This window comes from Cyrtonyx montezumae, unplaced genomic scaffold (genome assembly GCF_038088225.1).
Source record: "Cyrtonyx montezumae isolate F1298 unplaced genomic scaffold, pur_monq_1.0 scaffold_7, whole genome shotgun sequence".
NCBI classification, from domain to species: domain Eukaryota; kingdom Metazoa; phylum Chordata; class Aves; order Galliformes; family Odontophoridae; genus Cyrtonyx; species Cyrtonyx montezumae.
The window spans coordinates 18,045,215-18,058,878 of NW_027072078.1; the positions used below are offsets into that span (position 1 = coordinate 18,045,215).

Genomic DNA, 13,664 nt, shown 5'->3' on the forward strand with positions numbered 1-13,664 from the left:
AATTTTCTTCAGTATTCTGTACTACAGTAATTCGAACTGCTAGTTCAAATACAACTTAATACAAGCAGTACAGTTTCTTCCAATTCTCTTCATCTTCAGAGCATTTCATAAAATCTAGGTAGAAGCTTGTGCCTGTGCAGAATGATCTTTGTTTTTTGATTTGAGTTGAATGTCTGTATTTCTTGTACTGTTAGTACTGTTTTTATTGGTATTACTAACATTTGAAAAGCATAATTTCACCTTATCTTAAATGAGTAAAAAATATAAAGCAAGAAGGTAAATGGATTTTAAAATAAACTAATGGTAGTTTTTCTCAACTGAAATAGCTGACCTTGAGATAATACTGTATTTTGTCTTCTAGAAAAAGCTAAAAGTTAACAACAATAACAACATCATCTTAAACAGTTTTCATTAATCATAATCAGTCTCTATTTTTAACCTCATGGGATGTAAATTTTCCACATTGCAGCCTCAAATCCTGGCAAGTGTCTGTCTTCAACAAATTCCACATTTACCTTTACTACCTGTAGAATTCTTCACCCTTCTGATATCACCCAAGTTACTCCCAGGTATGATGACTGCTGACATATTAAGAATTGTTGCATAGAATCAGATGGTTGCGTTCTTGTTTTTAATATATAGACAAGTTTTTTAAAAAGTACCAAGACAGTTAGGCAACACACAAAATGTTACTGATTACAGGGGTTGTAATCACAAAGGGGAAACTTGAAATTCTCCAGAATAAAACAGGATTTTTTTTTGTCCTTTTGTTTAAAAACTAAGCTATTGCTTAGCGTCGTAACAATTATTTTTTGTTTCCCTTCTCCATTTCAGACATTAAAAATTGTAATAAATGCTTTGGTACTTACATCAAAACATCTACCAATACCTTCTAGATATTTAGCAGAACACTAATAGTGAATCCACTAAAGCTGAAACTGTCAAAAATAGCATGTTTACTTTTTCTGAACCTTTCATATACTAAAAGGCAATATAGAGTGAAGTGAAGCATACAAAGATGTCTAATACATGTATCCACTCTTTCAGCTCCACCTGTGCCCCATTTTCACTTGGAAATAGTGGCAACAGCATTGGAAACCATGTAGCAAGCACTCCAGCCATGTCTTACAGGCTTAGCATTGGAGAATTTCTCACCAACAGAGGAGATTCTACTACTACCCTCAGCAGTACCAGCAGTCTGGCTCAACTCTTACAAGAACGAGGCATCTCTGCCAAGGTTTATGATAGCCCGCTATTAGAAAAACTGCCTCTGCTACAGCCCCCTCGAACAGCCCCCATTCCTTCTACACCGCCAAATTCTCCTTTGCGTTCACCTTGTCCTTCCCCTCTGCCATTTGAGTCTCGAGTGCATCACTCAGAAAATTTCCTGGCTTCAAGACCAGCAGAAACATTCTTGCAGGAAATGTATGGCCTAAAGCCCTCCCGTAATGCTCCAGATGTAGGCCAGCTGAAGATGAACCTGGTGGACAGGCTGAAGAGACTGGGTATTGCCAGGGTCGTCAAGACCCCTGATACACAGGACCACAAGAAGAATCTGGGGGCAGAGGCTAGCTCACAGAGGCCAGACTCAGCTATGTTTTTAAATGCAGGTAGCAACTTAATGGCAGGACTGAGAAGAAACCAGAGTCTTCCAGCCATGATTGGAGCATTAGGGGCCCCAGTTTGCACACAGTCATCAAAAATGAATATCCTAAAGGAGAACTGATTGCTCTGGACACTGGCATAGTAAACAATTCAAGAGAGATAAATATCCAGTACAGGAATGGTTAGGTGTGTTACAGAAGAGTTGAAGAAGGCATGTGTATGTTAAAAGAGGGGGCAGAGAAAAGTGATGGGATCAAGGAGAAAAGAACATTGCTTGGGTATGGGGAAGAAGGCTTTTGTGGAAGATAAGAAAAGAAAGTAGAAACCAAAGCTTAGTTTTTGAGATCCCTTTAGCATCTGTCTTAGCTTAAGTAAAATACTCACTGTAGATGTTTTCAGTATTTTAACTTCTTAAACTGTACTTGTAGAACTGCCTTGCAGGTGCTGTTCTATTATTTTTCTATCATATGGCCATATTTATAATTTATTAGCAGTCAGACTTTATCATTTGAATATGTTATTAAGGTAGTAATCAGTCTGACCAGCATAATTTGCCCAAGTTCCTCTCTAACAAATACAAAAATTTCGAACTACCTTAATTCTGGTATTTTCTAGTTCAGAAACTGATGCCCATTTTGAGAAGCAGAGGAGAGAACCTTTAATTTGATATTTGACAGGTCAGGATTTTTTTTTTTTTTTTTTGAAAGAGTGCAATTTTGTGCTAGTGAAGTACTCACAGAAAGTTGATTTCTTTCTAGAGCTTCTGAAGCATACGGTGGAAAGTGCAACGAATGAGAACTAAGAAGCAGAAAAGAATGTGAAAATTTAAGCTAAGAAATCTTTTTTTTTTTTCCACATGCAAAGAAGAATCTCAGGCACATTTCAATATTGCAAAAGGAAATAAAAACTAAGTGCTTGATTCAGAGTTTGTTTTCATTTGGCATAAGCACAGAGCAGTTAGCTAAGTGCTTGAAAAATCAGTAATCTGACTCTTGACAGCTAGACATTCTGTATATTGGACAGTTTGGCAGCAACATCATGCCTTTTGTTCAGATATTTCTGTTTTTAGGTAGGATTTTGTTTGAAAGATTTCATTCAGATTAAAATAATAATTTTGTAATCAGAAAATGGAAGATGAAAGCTACTGTTCCTTGTAGCATTTTATGAATGCGGATCAATTTGGCCTCTGTTGAAATCACGTATTTGAATGATGAAAAGTGGCTCTGACCTGCGTTCTGAATTAACAAGGAGGGAGTCTTTTTGTCTCGAAAGAAAACACCACTGGAGAAATCTGGTTTTAGAGTGACATTCAGCAAAGTATTATTGCATATCCTGCTTTTTGGATTCCTTGCTGACCAAGCTTGTAGTCATAACTGAATAATCTAAAATAGATTTAAAATATAACTTAAGAAATAATAGTTGTTCCCATTCCTTGGAGGAATAGATCTTTGCCAGTGACCAGAATGGAAACAGGTTCTTCAGTCTATTGATTATTATTATTTTTTCCTTCTGTGTATTTAACGTATTTAAAAGATTTTAAAGTTAGTTTCCATACAATTAGATAGAACAGTCAGTGTTTACCTTGGCTGTTAGAGTGTATGTGGGACATAGCTGGTATCTTTCTGGATGCATGGTGTGAAGCACTGGTATAATGACACTGGTTTGCATTTGGCATACAGCACATCCAAAAATGACCCGTACCCTTGTTGCTGCAGGACTGAGTACAGTAGGGCAGGAAAAAAAAGCTTCTTAAAGTGATTTATAATGTGGCCTTTCTGCTTTTACAGCCCAATGGATCTCATGATGACTCTGATATAGCAGTCATTTTTGTAAAAGGAAAAGGACTAACTACTTCAAAGTTGCACAGGGACTCTCAGCAGAAACTGTCAGCAGCGCACAGAAATATTCAGGAACTCCTGGAGTTGCCTTTTGCTCTTTAAGCAAAATCTTATGAAAGGTGAATTTTATTTGATATACTATATACGGGTTAATTTGTTTTTTAAATGAAAAATATTTAATTACTTCATGTAAATATTTGTTTGTACTTCCTTAACTGTGCACTTGGCCTTACCTAGCTGAATAAGGTAAGAGTGAAAGGGCTGGGGGGAGGTATTCCTGCTCTCCAGTGAACTAAAGAGTTAGTTTACAGGAGATTAGATAGTTTGGTCTAAGTAGGGAAGTACATATTGTGTCAAAAGTCTCTCCGTTTTATGTACATTTGTTACATTATGTACATTTATTACAGGAGTGCATCTTAGAGACAGATAATTTTTAAAGGTATTTCACTGTCTCACTGACTAGCTTAATTGTATAAGTCCAGCCATTTGATCATTTTGTGTGTTACCAGCAGAAAAAAGGAAAATGAACTAAATCCAAATTCCTTTGGCAGACCGTGTTTCCATTAGAAGCTATGTAATGGCACATTAATTAGATGCATGTTTCTTTTCAGGACAAATCCATTTTCTGTAGCCTAGCAATACAAACTGGTTCCGTTCAAACAATATGACAGATACGTTGCAGGGTTGATGGGTTGCTTTCTGTAGGATCAGTGGATACTTTACACAAGGCAGGAAGATGATCAAAGAATTTGAATACTGTTGTGTTTGTATTCATCTGGTTTTTTTTTGATGCTGTGGTTACAGTAGTTTTGAAATTCTGTTGTGCATTTTGTATGCATGTGGCTAGCTTGCAGCAACAGAAAAAGTTGCTACATCTTCCAAGCTTACTTCTTGGTGCCAAAATCAAACAAACACATGTTTCTGATAGCGTACTAAAGTTGCCATCATTCTAGGAACTGATTTGTGTTCTGTTGTCTCCTGCAAAAGGAAAATGAACTTGGATGACTTAGGTAACTGAGATCTTGCACGAGATCTTTTTGTCCTGCACAGGTATGATTTGGTTGAGTGAACTGATGGAGAATTGTACTTGGCAAACATTTTGCTACCTTGCAAATTTGAGACAAAAAATAGATGCTACAAAGAAAAGAGGTACCATGTTTGTGAAAGCTCAAGACATGGGGAAGGAAATTCTTGTAGTGTCAACATTTATTTAGGTTGGCTTAAACAAAGTACAGGTTTATAGTTTTCTAGTTGTACAAATGTATGGTTCAGGTTTCACTGTGTTTGATAAACTTGGAAATACCTGAATACTCAGAATACCTGTGGGCTGAGGAAGTGAAAAAGAGAAGTACAGAGGGAATGAGAATGATAGGTTTGAGCCTCCTTTGGCTGTAACACAAAGGGATTACACACTGTTTGAACGGTCTGGGAACATTTGTTTTTTTCCATCTGCTTTTTGCACTTACTGTTGTTTCATGGTGGAATGTAAATTTCACAATAAACATGTATAACATGTCCTTTTTCAATATGTTGGTCATCTTGTGTGGTTTCTTCCAGACATCATCATCTGTTCTGCAATGTTATTTAATAAAAATCAGAACTTTTTGAAAGTTGACTAGAATGCAGTGACTGGTGCACAGACTTAGGCGTAGTGAGTTGGCATCTGCTTAAGTATTGCACATAAAAGCTGTCTTAGAAATTAATTCAAAAACTTGATCTTGCTGTGCTAGTCTATTTGCAGTTGTTCATACTTATGCAATTAAAGGAAATATAGGTGTACAATACAAGCTGTAGTCAGACTTTGATTGCAGTGTAGATGTGTTGATTAAATCTAGAAAACAACTCTTAGAGTATGTTCTACTGCCTTTTGAAAAACATTTTACTTATGAGTGATAAAACTTCACCAAAAAAAATCACAAATAGCTTATCAACTTCTAGGCAGAATATTTGAATGTCAGCCTCAATTGCAATCAGTATACTTAACGTTTTCTGGTACTCTTTTTCAGTTGTTTTTACCTGCTGTCATTTTACAGCAGCTAATGCATGCTTCTAGCAGTATTGTGACAAGAGGCAAGAAACAAAAAAGGTTGGACTACTCTGCTAAAATTAAGTATCTTCTTTAGGTCAGTGGCTTTTGTTTGCATTTATTCTATGCTATCCTATTTTGAAGTATATACTTTTGCCTTGTTTTTCCTTCAGACCTTCAAGGGAAAATTGTTTTGAGATTTTTACAGGAAAATGTGTGATTTACACTTTTTTTTTTCCTGTCTCAGTATCTCAAGTTCCATTAGCCTTCCTCTGTATTTATGATAAAGTGGGAGCAGAGACTAAAATCAAACTACTTATCCTTGAATAGTACTCCCTTTTTGCAGGTCTCACTGAAATTCCATATGCACAGAGGTGCCTGATTTTTGCCTGTAGCTGTGCATACCTCTGACACATGTCCTTGCAGCTGCTTTTGTGGCAGAAAGGCTCAGATTGTTTTCCTGAAAATGCTCAATTATTTCCGTGAGACAGAATTGGAAGAGCATTGATTGCAGGTAACAGATTTTTACTTAAATTTGTTTAACCTAATAACTAAGAGTGGTTCCTCTAGCAATCTGTGTGCAGAACATCTCAAGGAATTAGGAACCACCGTTATCCTATGGTATGTATCCTGTATTTATTTAGCTTGCTTTCTTTTCTGACACGAGAGGATGGCAAAGGACTGAAACCCTTGTCTGACTGAAGCTGACTTTTCAGCTCAGCATTTCGTAGAGTGAGTTGTATGTCCCACGGAGAGATTCTTCTCCTTCAAGTCTCTGCAGCTGTCATACCTACAGGCAGGTGGCAGTGTCAAGCCACAAGACAGAATGTCAGCATCTATACTGCAAAAGAAGTTACTTAAATTTGCTTCACCAGCATGTACATAACATGCATTGTTGCCTAATATTCACCATATTTATGCAACTAGAAAGCTGCACATCTGTGTAAGAAATTATGGTGATCTACCTAGACCTGCACTACTGGAGTGTAACCTGCAAATACACATGAGAGGATAAAGGGATGTCCTAACTCTGTGAAACTGAGGCTATTTCAAACTAGTCCTGGGCGATAGTTCTAACAATCTCCTCCTCTACAATTAAAAACAAAAAACCAAGGGAAGCAAGGAGGGAGTCAAAATAACTGCACTTGGTATTTGGTATCTTGTTTGTCACAAGTCACCTTAACAATTTGCTGTTGTTTTTATTTACTAGTTGTGATGTTGCTCAGTTTTACAAAGAAAGACCACAGGTTTTTTTTCCTTTTATGCAAAGAAAGCAAAATATCTGCTGCTAAGAGAAGCATCAAGCAGAAAATTGGATCAGTTGAAGAAAACCACCAGCTAGCTTTATCTCCATGATCAAAATGTTACCCTAAGGTAAGTACTGCAGGATGAGTGTGCAGCAAGTATGTGACACCAATGAGAGCTAGTCTAAAATGTGCAAATGTTTACCTTGCTGTATGTGCTGGGGCCTGTCTGTGGCTGTCCACTTGTAACTGGTTGATGCACCATCCCACTGGCAGGAGTGCCTCTGCAGGTGACTCTGCAATGTGTGTGCCTTGGCAGCAGGCACGGACCCTTTGAAGCCTGACTACTGTTGGATGTGTTGCTTTACATGTTTGTTACAAGACCAGGAGCATTAGAAGTAGAGGGAATTTCCTTTTTTCTTCATGTAAGTGAGTGTAATCAGTCTGCAGAGCTGCTAGAATTCCTTGTGAACTGGTGAGATAGTTCCTTTATAAGAGGAAACTAACTGTGAAGGAGTTTAAAAGGGGACAGATTTAATTCCTATTTGAAGAAGAGTTGCCAAACTCATTATGTGAGGAGGTTCTTAGTAAGACCTTGCTCACGGAATGCATTAATCTTGCTTGAAAATTCCCCCATATTTTTTATTTTCCTCAGGAGAGAATGATATATTTCCCTCAGAGTAGGTAACTGTTTGTAGTTGTAGCTTTTTTTCTTTTGATTCTTAAGGAAAGAGTTGCCTAAGCAAGTGTGCTGTCAGATTCTTCTGACTTCAAACTCTCTGGGATCACTTAAATTTTGTCAATAATACAGGCTTAAAGAAATTCTAGCCTCCACCCAATGGAAAGGGAACTGCGTGACTCCAGTTGTTCGGCTGTAACTGGTCCCCAGCTGGCTGATCTTCAGTGTGACTAACAGGACAGTTAGAATAACAGGGGAAGCAGGGAGCCCAGGGTGTGTGCATAGAACAGGGCTGAAGTTGCTGAAGAACACAAGTGTAATGTAAAAGGTAAAAGTATTCTAAAAGTATGTGTGTAGAGAGAATCTAGGGTGAAAATCCAAAGTAAATAAGGTCACTGTCAATAGTTTATGGGCTGGCTCAGCCTGGTTCCATGACAATTGGTGCGGGGGACCAATGGACGCTCTGGGAAAGGGAAAAGGGAGATGGGCCTAGAAACAAACCAGTGGCAAGGATCTGAGGAGGAAAGCTGATTTACTAAATAAGATGTTGGAAAGCAAAATAACATGATATAATATAATATAACTGGAATTAAAGCTAATAAATCAAATGAGCAAGAGAGAGTGTCTGATAAACTTAAGGCCTTATGCTAAATGCTGAAGGTGAGACAGCAGTAAGCACCCACTGCTGGGTCGATCTCCAAAGGAAAAGAGAGTGTCCTGTGACATGCAAAAAGTTTTTTATCTTTCAAAAAACATAAAAGTACAAAGCAACACAAAGTCCTCTGGGGAATGCAGTTCTTCTTCTCTTGAAGAATGAGACAGGTACACCCATAACTACCAATGATCCACGGAGCTGGAGCATTAACTCTTTAACTCTCAACGCACTACATGATGATATGATGTGGAATACCAGTACCAAAAAATCATAAAACCATGACACCTAGTGTGTATTTGTGTATATTATTAAACACCATATAGTGATTTTTTAATTTTTTTTATACAAACATATACATATAAACATTAATTATATATGTGTGTATATATAAATATAATAATATATAATAAATACCTGCTAATATATATGTATATATATCTTAAATACTAAAAGCAGAAGAAATAAAAGCATTTTGATACCAAGGCTATCAAAGACAAAGAAAAGGTTACTTACACCTCAAGCTGGTAAATAGTTAATATCAGGCCATGGTGGTAACTAGAATGGATATAATCCATAACACTGTTGATAGGAAATAAGTTTTATGTAACTTCTTGAAGCTGAAATTATTTACATGAAAAGTAGTGTGGCCTACTTTGTAGTTTTCACACCGTATTTAAAAGTACTAGGAAGTACTAGGATTTAAAAATACTAGGAAGATGTTACCTTGGGTCCAGGCACAGCTCTTCCAGGGGGCCTGCCATTCCAAGACATCCTGGCACACCAGGCTCTCCCTGCATTGAAGAAAGGAGAGTGAAAACAGTGTTGTTGTTTTTTTTTTTTTTTTCCTGAATGGAGCACAAGCATCTCTTGGAGGAAAAAATTTGTGCATATCTCGTTCAAATTCTGTTAGAAGTTTTAATATTTCATTTATTTTATATTTTAAGTGAAATCTAACCATTGAAGAACTGAAAGTCAGTATAGTCATGATTTCTCGATGGAAATGATATTCCTCTCAGTCACTGAATATTTATTACTATAAATCCTTTTTTTAGTATAATCTAGACTTGGTGTGGCGTTCAAGGCCTCCTGTCCAGCTGTGTAGGAATACAAGAAAAATTGTTATTTTTCTGTCACAACAGATTGTTTTTGTTTTTTTTTTCCAAATAGTCCTTTCAGTGTACTTTATAACCTTTTTTGATTTTTTTATCTCATTTGGAAATGCATACCATTGTATGAATTAATAGCAAAAGACTTAATAATAAACTGGAAGATAATCTTGGAGTAACCTTTATCTCACTTTCAGTGAGAATTCAGGATCAGGATAAAGGAAAACGAAGTTGTGGTCCATGTCTATATGATAGACACTGTATAATCATCCCAAATATTTCAGTATAAAAATGCCACTGTTAGTATCCTCTATCTTTTTTCAAGTCATTTCTTCCCTTGCAAAGGAAGCAATATGGTGAATATAAAGTTTTTAAAGAATTTTAAAGAATGCTTCTGGATGTTTATGATGACTGTGTGTGTCTTGCTTAGGAAAACCAAACCTTAGCTGGATTTTTTTTTTTTTTTTAGTTATTTTTTAAGCAGTATGTTTGTTTCAGGCAAGTTATTTCTGAGATTTATGACAAAGCAGAGTTCTATAGGACAAAACACTCAGGGACTATACTGCTGTATTTTGAAGTGCTGAATAGCAGCAGCTCCTTAGTATGAATGAATGATACATATTCTGCACTTCAGAAAATCAGATGTCTTTCTGATGAGTGCCTAACAGTGTGCATGTAGAATAAGAACAGTAACAACACCTTAGAAAAGATTTAACTTGGAATATATTTCTCTTTGGTACTCATCATCAAATTAGCTCAAATAAAAACTTTGTAAGGTCTTCTTGAGTCTAATTTAGTTCCAGCTTCAATATTTTGGCTGGCAAGACCTGAACAACATGGAGAAAAATGAAACCTGCACTTTGCTACAGTGGCTTTGTTAATAAGTGTACATGAACCCATAGGTGAGCCTCTGTAAATTGTAAAAAGTACAGATTTAATAGTATAAGCATTCCAAATTATTGGGAATATGATGTTTTTTTTTTCCCACATACATTTCTCTAACCATTTGCAAACATTTCTGTGTACGTACCATTTCTGTGAGAATCTTCTCCATAGTTCCTTTCTCCTGGAGGTTGGAAACAAATCTGGATGCCGGGACACTGGCCAGGAGCCAGAGCTTGGCAGCATTGCTAACCTCCTCAGCCACTCTGGTCATTCCCATTGTGAACAGTACAATTCCTTGGTGTTTAGCATCAGCTGTAGCTGGAAGAATATCTGGGTTTCTTAGATAGCCAACTCCATCGCTGAAGAGCACAGCTAGTTTCAAACTACCTGGAATCACTTCAGTCACATAGAGTTGTGTAAGGTTAGTAATAGCATAAGTTGTGTAGGTACCATGACCTATGTAGGTGACAGGAGCAATGTGGGATTTGAATGCTTCATGACCTTTCCAGTCATGAAAAGTTCGCTCTATGGAAACAGTGCTGCTGCACTGGAGTAAGGCCATTCTCCAGCTAAGGGTTTGTCCAGATCTAAGCTGCAGGCTTTTCATTCAGTCTGCCACTTCCAATACAATTTTTTTTTTTTTGCTGGTCATGATTATAATGTTTAGTACTTTCAGAGCTGTCCAGTAAAAAAGCAATATCCAGAATGCAGTCTGAATCAGACTAGAACAAATAAGTTGGTGAGTGAAGGGTTTTAATAATAAATCTCATTCTATCCTCACCCTTATATGTATTTTTTTTAGCTTTGAAATTGGGAGTTAAATTATGGAAGTTTTAGAAAACACCCGAGAACACAAATGTGAAACTCTTGTGAATGCAGAGCCTATAGAGGCTAAGGGATTTGCTCCAGAGAAGACACTGCAGGAAATAAGAAACTGAAAGTGAGGTATGTCATGGAATGAGGAATATTGCTGTGATATTTATACATATGTTCTGTCCTCATGCTGGTTATCAGAGTGGGGACTGGGAAGATGAGAGTCATCTACAGGAAAACAAGTCTTACAGAATGAGACACTAGAATGCGATTTAATAGAGCTACATTTTGTCACTTAACTGACATGCACATCTAGTGACATAAAGAATTCTTAGAGCAAGATCTGCACTGGTGTACAGTGGATAGTAATGATTTTCTGAACTACTGAAGGTATTACTTCTATATAAATAAAGTAATATAGGCTACTATTTTTGTAGTGACAATAACAGACTACCAACCATAGTAAAAGCAAACAAACAAAAGAACAAAATAAAAGAAGATACAAGTTTTCTCCTTTTATAAAACACAAAAGGGGAGGGAGAGAAAGGGGTAAAAAGGTTAAAGTGCAAAAATACGGCAAGCTAAAATGGAGAATGAGGTGAATTACAAATAGTATCTCAGAGGGCAAGTTAGCTGCATAGACCTAAGTAAAGGAATCAAGAAGAAAAAAGAGTTTCAAAATAAAAATAGTCACCTTGATCACTTGGGCTGGGATATTTTTCGACAGTATTTGACAGAATGTGTTTAGTTTTGGGGCTTCTCAGTCTGGATCTTTTTTCTTCACTGAGATTTTCTGCTAAAAATTCATGTTGTTCAAATATCCATAAAAGCCACCAATATCTGAAGAACATATTTTATTTGTTTTCTGTTTCCTAAACAACACAAATCGTAAGACAGTAGTGTAGTACAGCAGTACAAGGACAAAAAAAAAGTTCAGTTCTGCTTTGACAGGTTTTCCAGTTTAACATTCTCATGGGACTACATCATAAATATTTTTCAATAGAGTAAATGTCTTAAAAGCTATGATTAGGAACTACAGAAGGGAAACCTAAGTAATATTATGCCCTCTTTTTTTTGTTTCCATTACTGCTGTAAGTACATGACCACTATGCTACCTAACTTTAACTAGTAAAATAATGAAAGTGTGCTATTTACAGTATTTTGAATTCTGGTATTAAACATCAGTGTTACAAAGAATGTGGTTCACGGTCCCTTAACTTGTATCTCAAGTGTGAATTTTAGTAAAGATGGTTAAAACATTCAAATATTCAAAGGTAATGAAAAAATAAATAAATAAAACCAACTTCACTGAAGATTGTATCTGAAGAAAGATGTATTTGGCCTTCTTATCGCAAAACACGTTTTAGCAGATTTGGCAGCCCAAGATGCAGGCTGAGGACATTAAGTCTTGACAAATCGACTTGTAGTTGTAGATGCAGTTTTTAAACATTTTTGTTTTGGACATACGTTTGTGACAAAAGCTGATTGTTCTACATTAAAAATTATGTCCTAATGGCATAGCTTTATAAAAACCTGTATGAAATCCTGGCTGATGTGGAGGTACTGGCAGAACTGTTGATTCCAGTAGAGCCAGGACTTATCTTTGCTTTTTGGTACGAGTCTTGAGCATGAAGTGAGCAAGACAGCTGTACTGTGTTTTCATCTGGACTTACTGCCACAGAAAATGCTATAAGAAAGGTTTCTGATGTCAAAGAATTAATCTTTGTGCAGCTTCCAACAAATTCTAATGACTCTTTGAGACAAGCGTGGTAAACGCAGCTGTCTCTTTTACAGATGGTATTTACCTGTCTCTCCATTTCTTCCTTTTTTAATACTCTTCTGTGATCTTTTCAGATGGAGGATTCTGTCTTCAGTGTTTTCAAACTTTACCTCTATGCAATACAGCCAAAAAGTCACTCTGCGCATAATCTACTTGTAATATCAACATGATAGTGTTTTGAATATTTTCCTTTCGCTTTTAGTTTCACTCACTAAGATATATTTTCTGCTTACAGCCTGAATAAGTATCCTTGAGCAATGCTTACTTTCAAGATCTGCAGCATTCAGCCTTACAAGGGAATGAAAGCACATACGTAAAACAGTATCAATACATTTTTAACACACTGAATGTTGACTGAACTTTTAGTAATACTGACCATTTAACGAGGTACAATACTCTTAAAATGGAAGCAAAATGAAATCTTAAATATTTGATTTGCTGTTCTGGTACAAATGAACAACGCTTTTAGGCAAGTAATTATTTTGCATTTTCTGTTGCATTTGTTACTTCTTGTAAAGTACACTTTGCTGGAGTATTTTCTTCTGCCTGCCTTAACGTTCAGCAGTACAGTAACTGCAGCAATAGCCAATTGTTACACTATTCCTTTCTAAATACAGTAAGTATACGTTTCAGGATGAAGCTTGGTGGAGCTGTAGTAGAAAGCAGATGCTTTAATCTCACCTAGCACATATACAGAAGACGTTATCTGGCATTTGGAAAAAGAATTAGTCTGCTAGAAAAATGCCTAGTAAGTTACAGTATGTTGTTGTACGTAGCGCTCAGTATTTTGAACTGAAAATGAAAAGGATTTGTCCACTGTTTTTAGTATAACTCAAAACCCGCATAAACGCCGGAATTGGCGCTTGCAGGATTTCGGGGGCGTTTATAAAAGCACGCATTAGACCCTCTGTGCCCACCGCGGTGGAAGCGCTGCGCGGGAAGAGCGCGGAGCTGTGAGCAGCTCTCGGGCTCTGGCGCTGCCCCCACCGCGGCCCCGCCAGGGCTTCCCGCTCCCCTCAGCGCAGCTGCCGCC

General features: G+C 37.0%; 1 protein-coding gene across 6 annotated transcripts in view; it reads left to right on the forward strand.

Annotated features, from left to right (window-relative positions):
- TRAK2 (trafficking kinesin protein 2) overlaps nucleotides 1-2,288 on the forward strand; it is a 28,201-nt gene extending 25,913 nt beyond the window's left edge. For all 6 annotated transcript variants that reach the window (XM_065751079.1, XM_065751077.1, XM_065751080.1 and 3 more), the window contains 2 exons: nucleotides 470-569; nucleotides 1,048-2,288. In XM_065751079.1, the coding sequence (XP_065607151.1) occupies nucleotides 470-569; nucleotides 1,048-1,726 (779 nt within the window). In that variant the 3' untranslated portion in view covers nucleotides 1,727-2,288. The remainder of the gene's footprint in view (nucleotides 1-469; nucleotides 570-1,047) is intronic.
- Nucleotides 2,289-13,664: the final 11,376 nt, after the last annotated feature.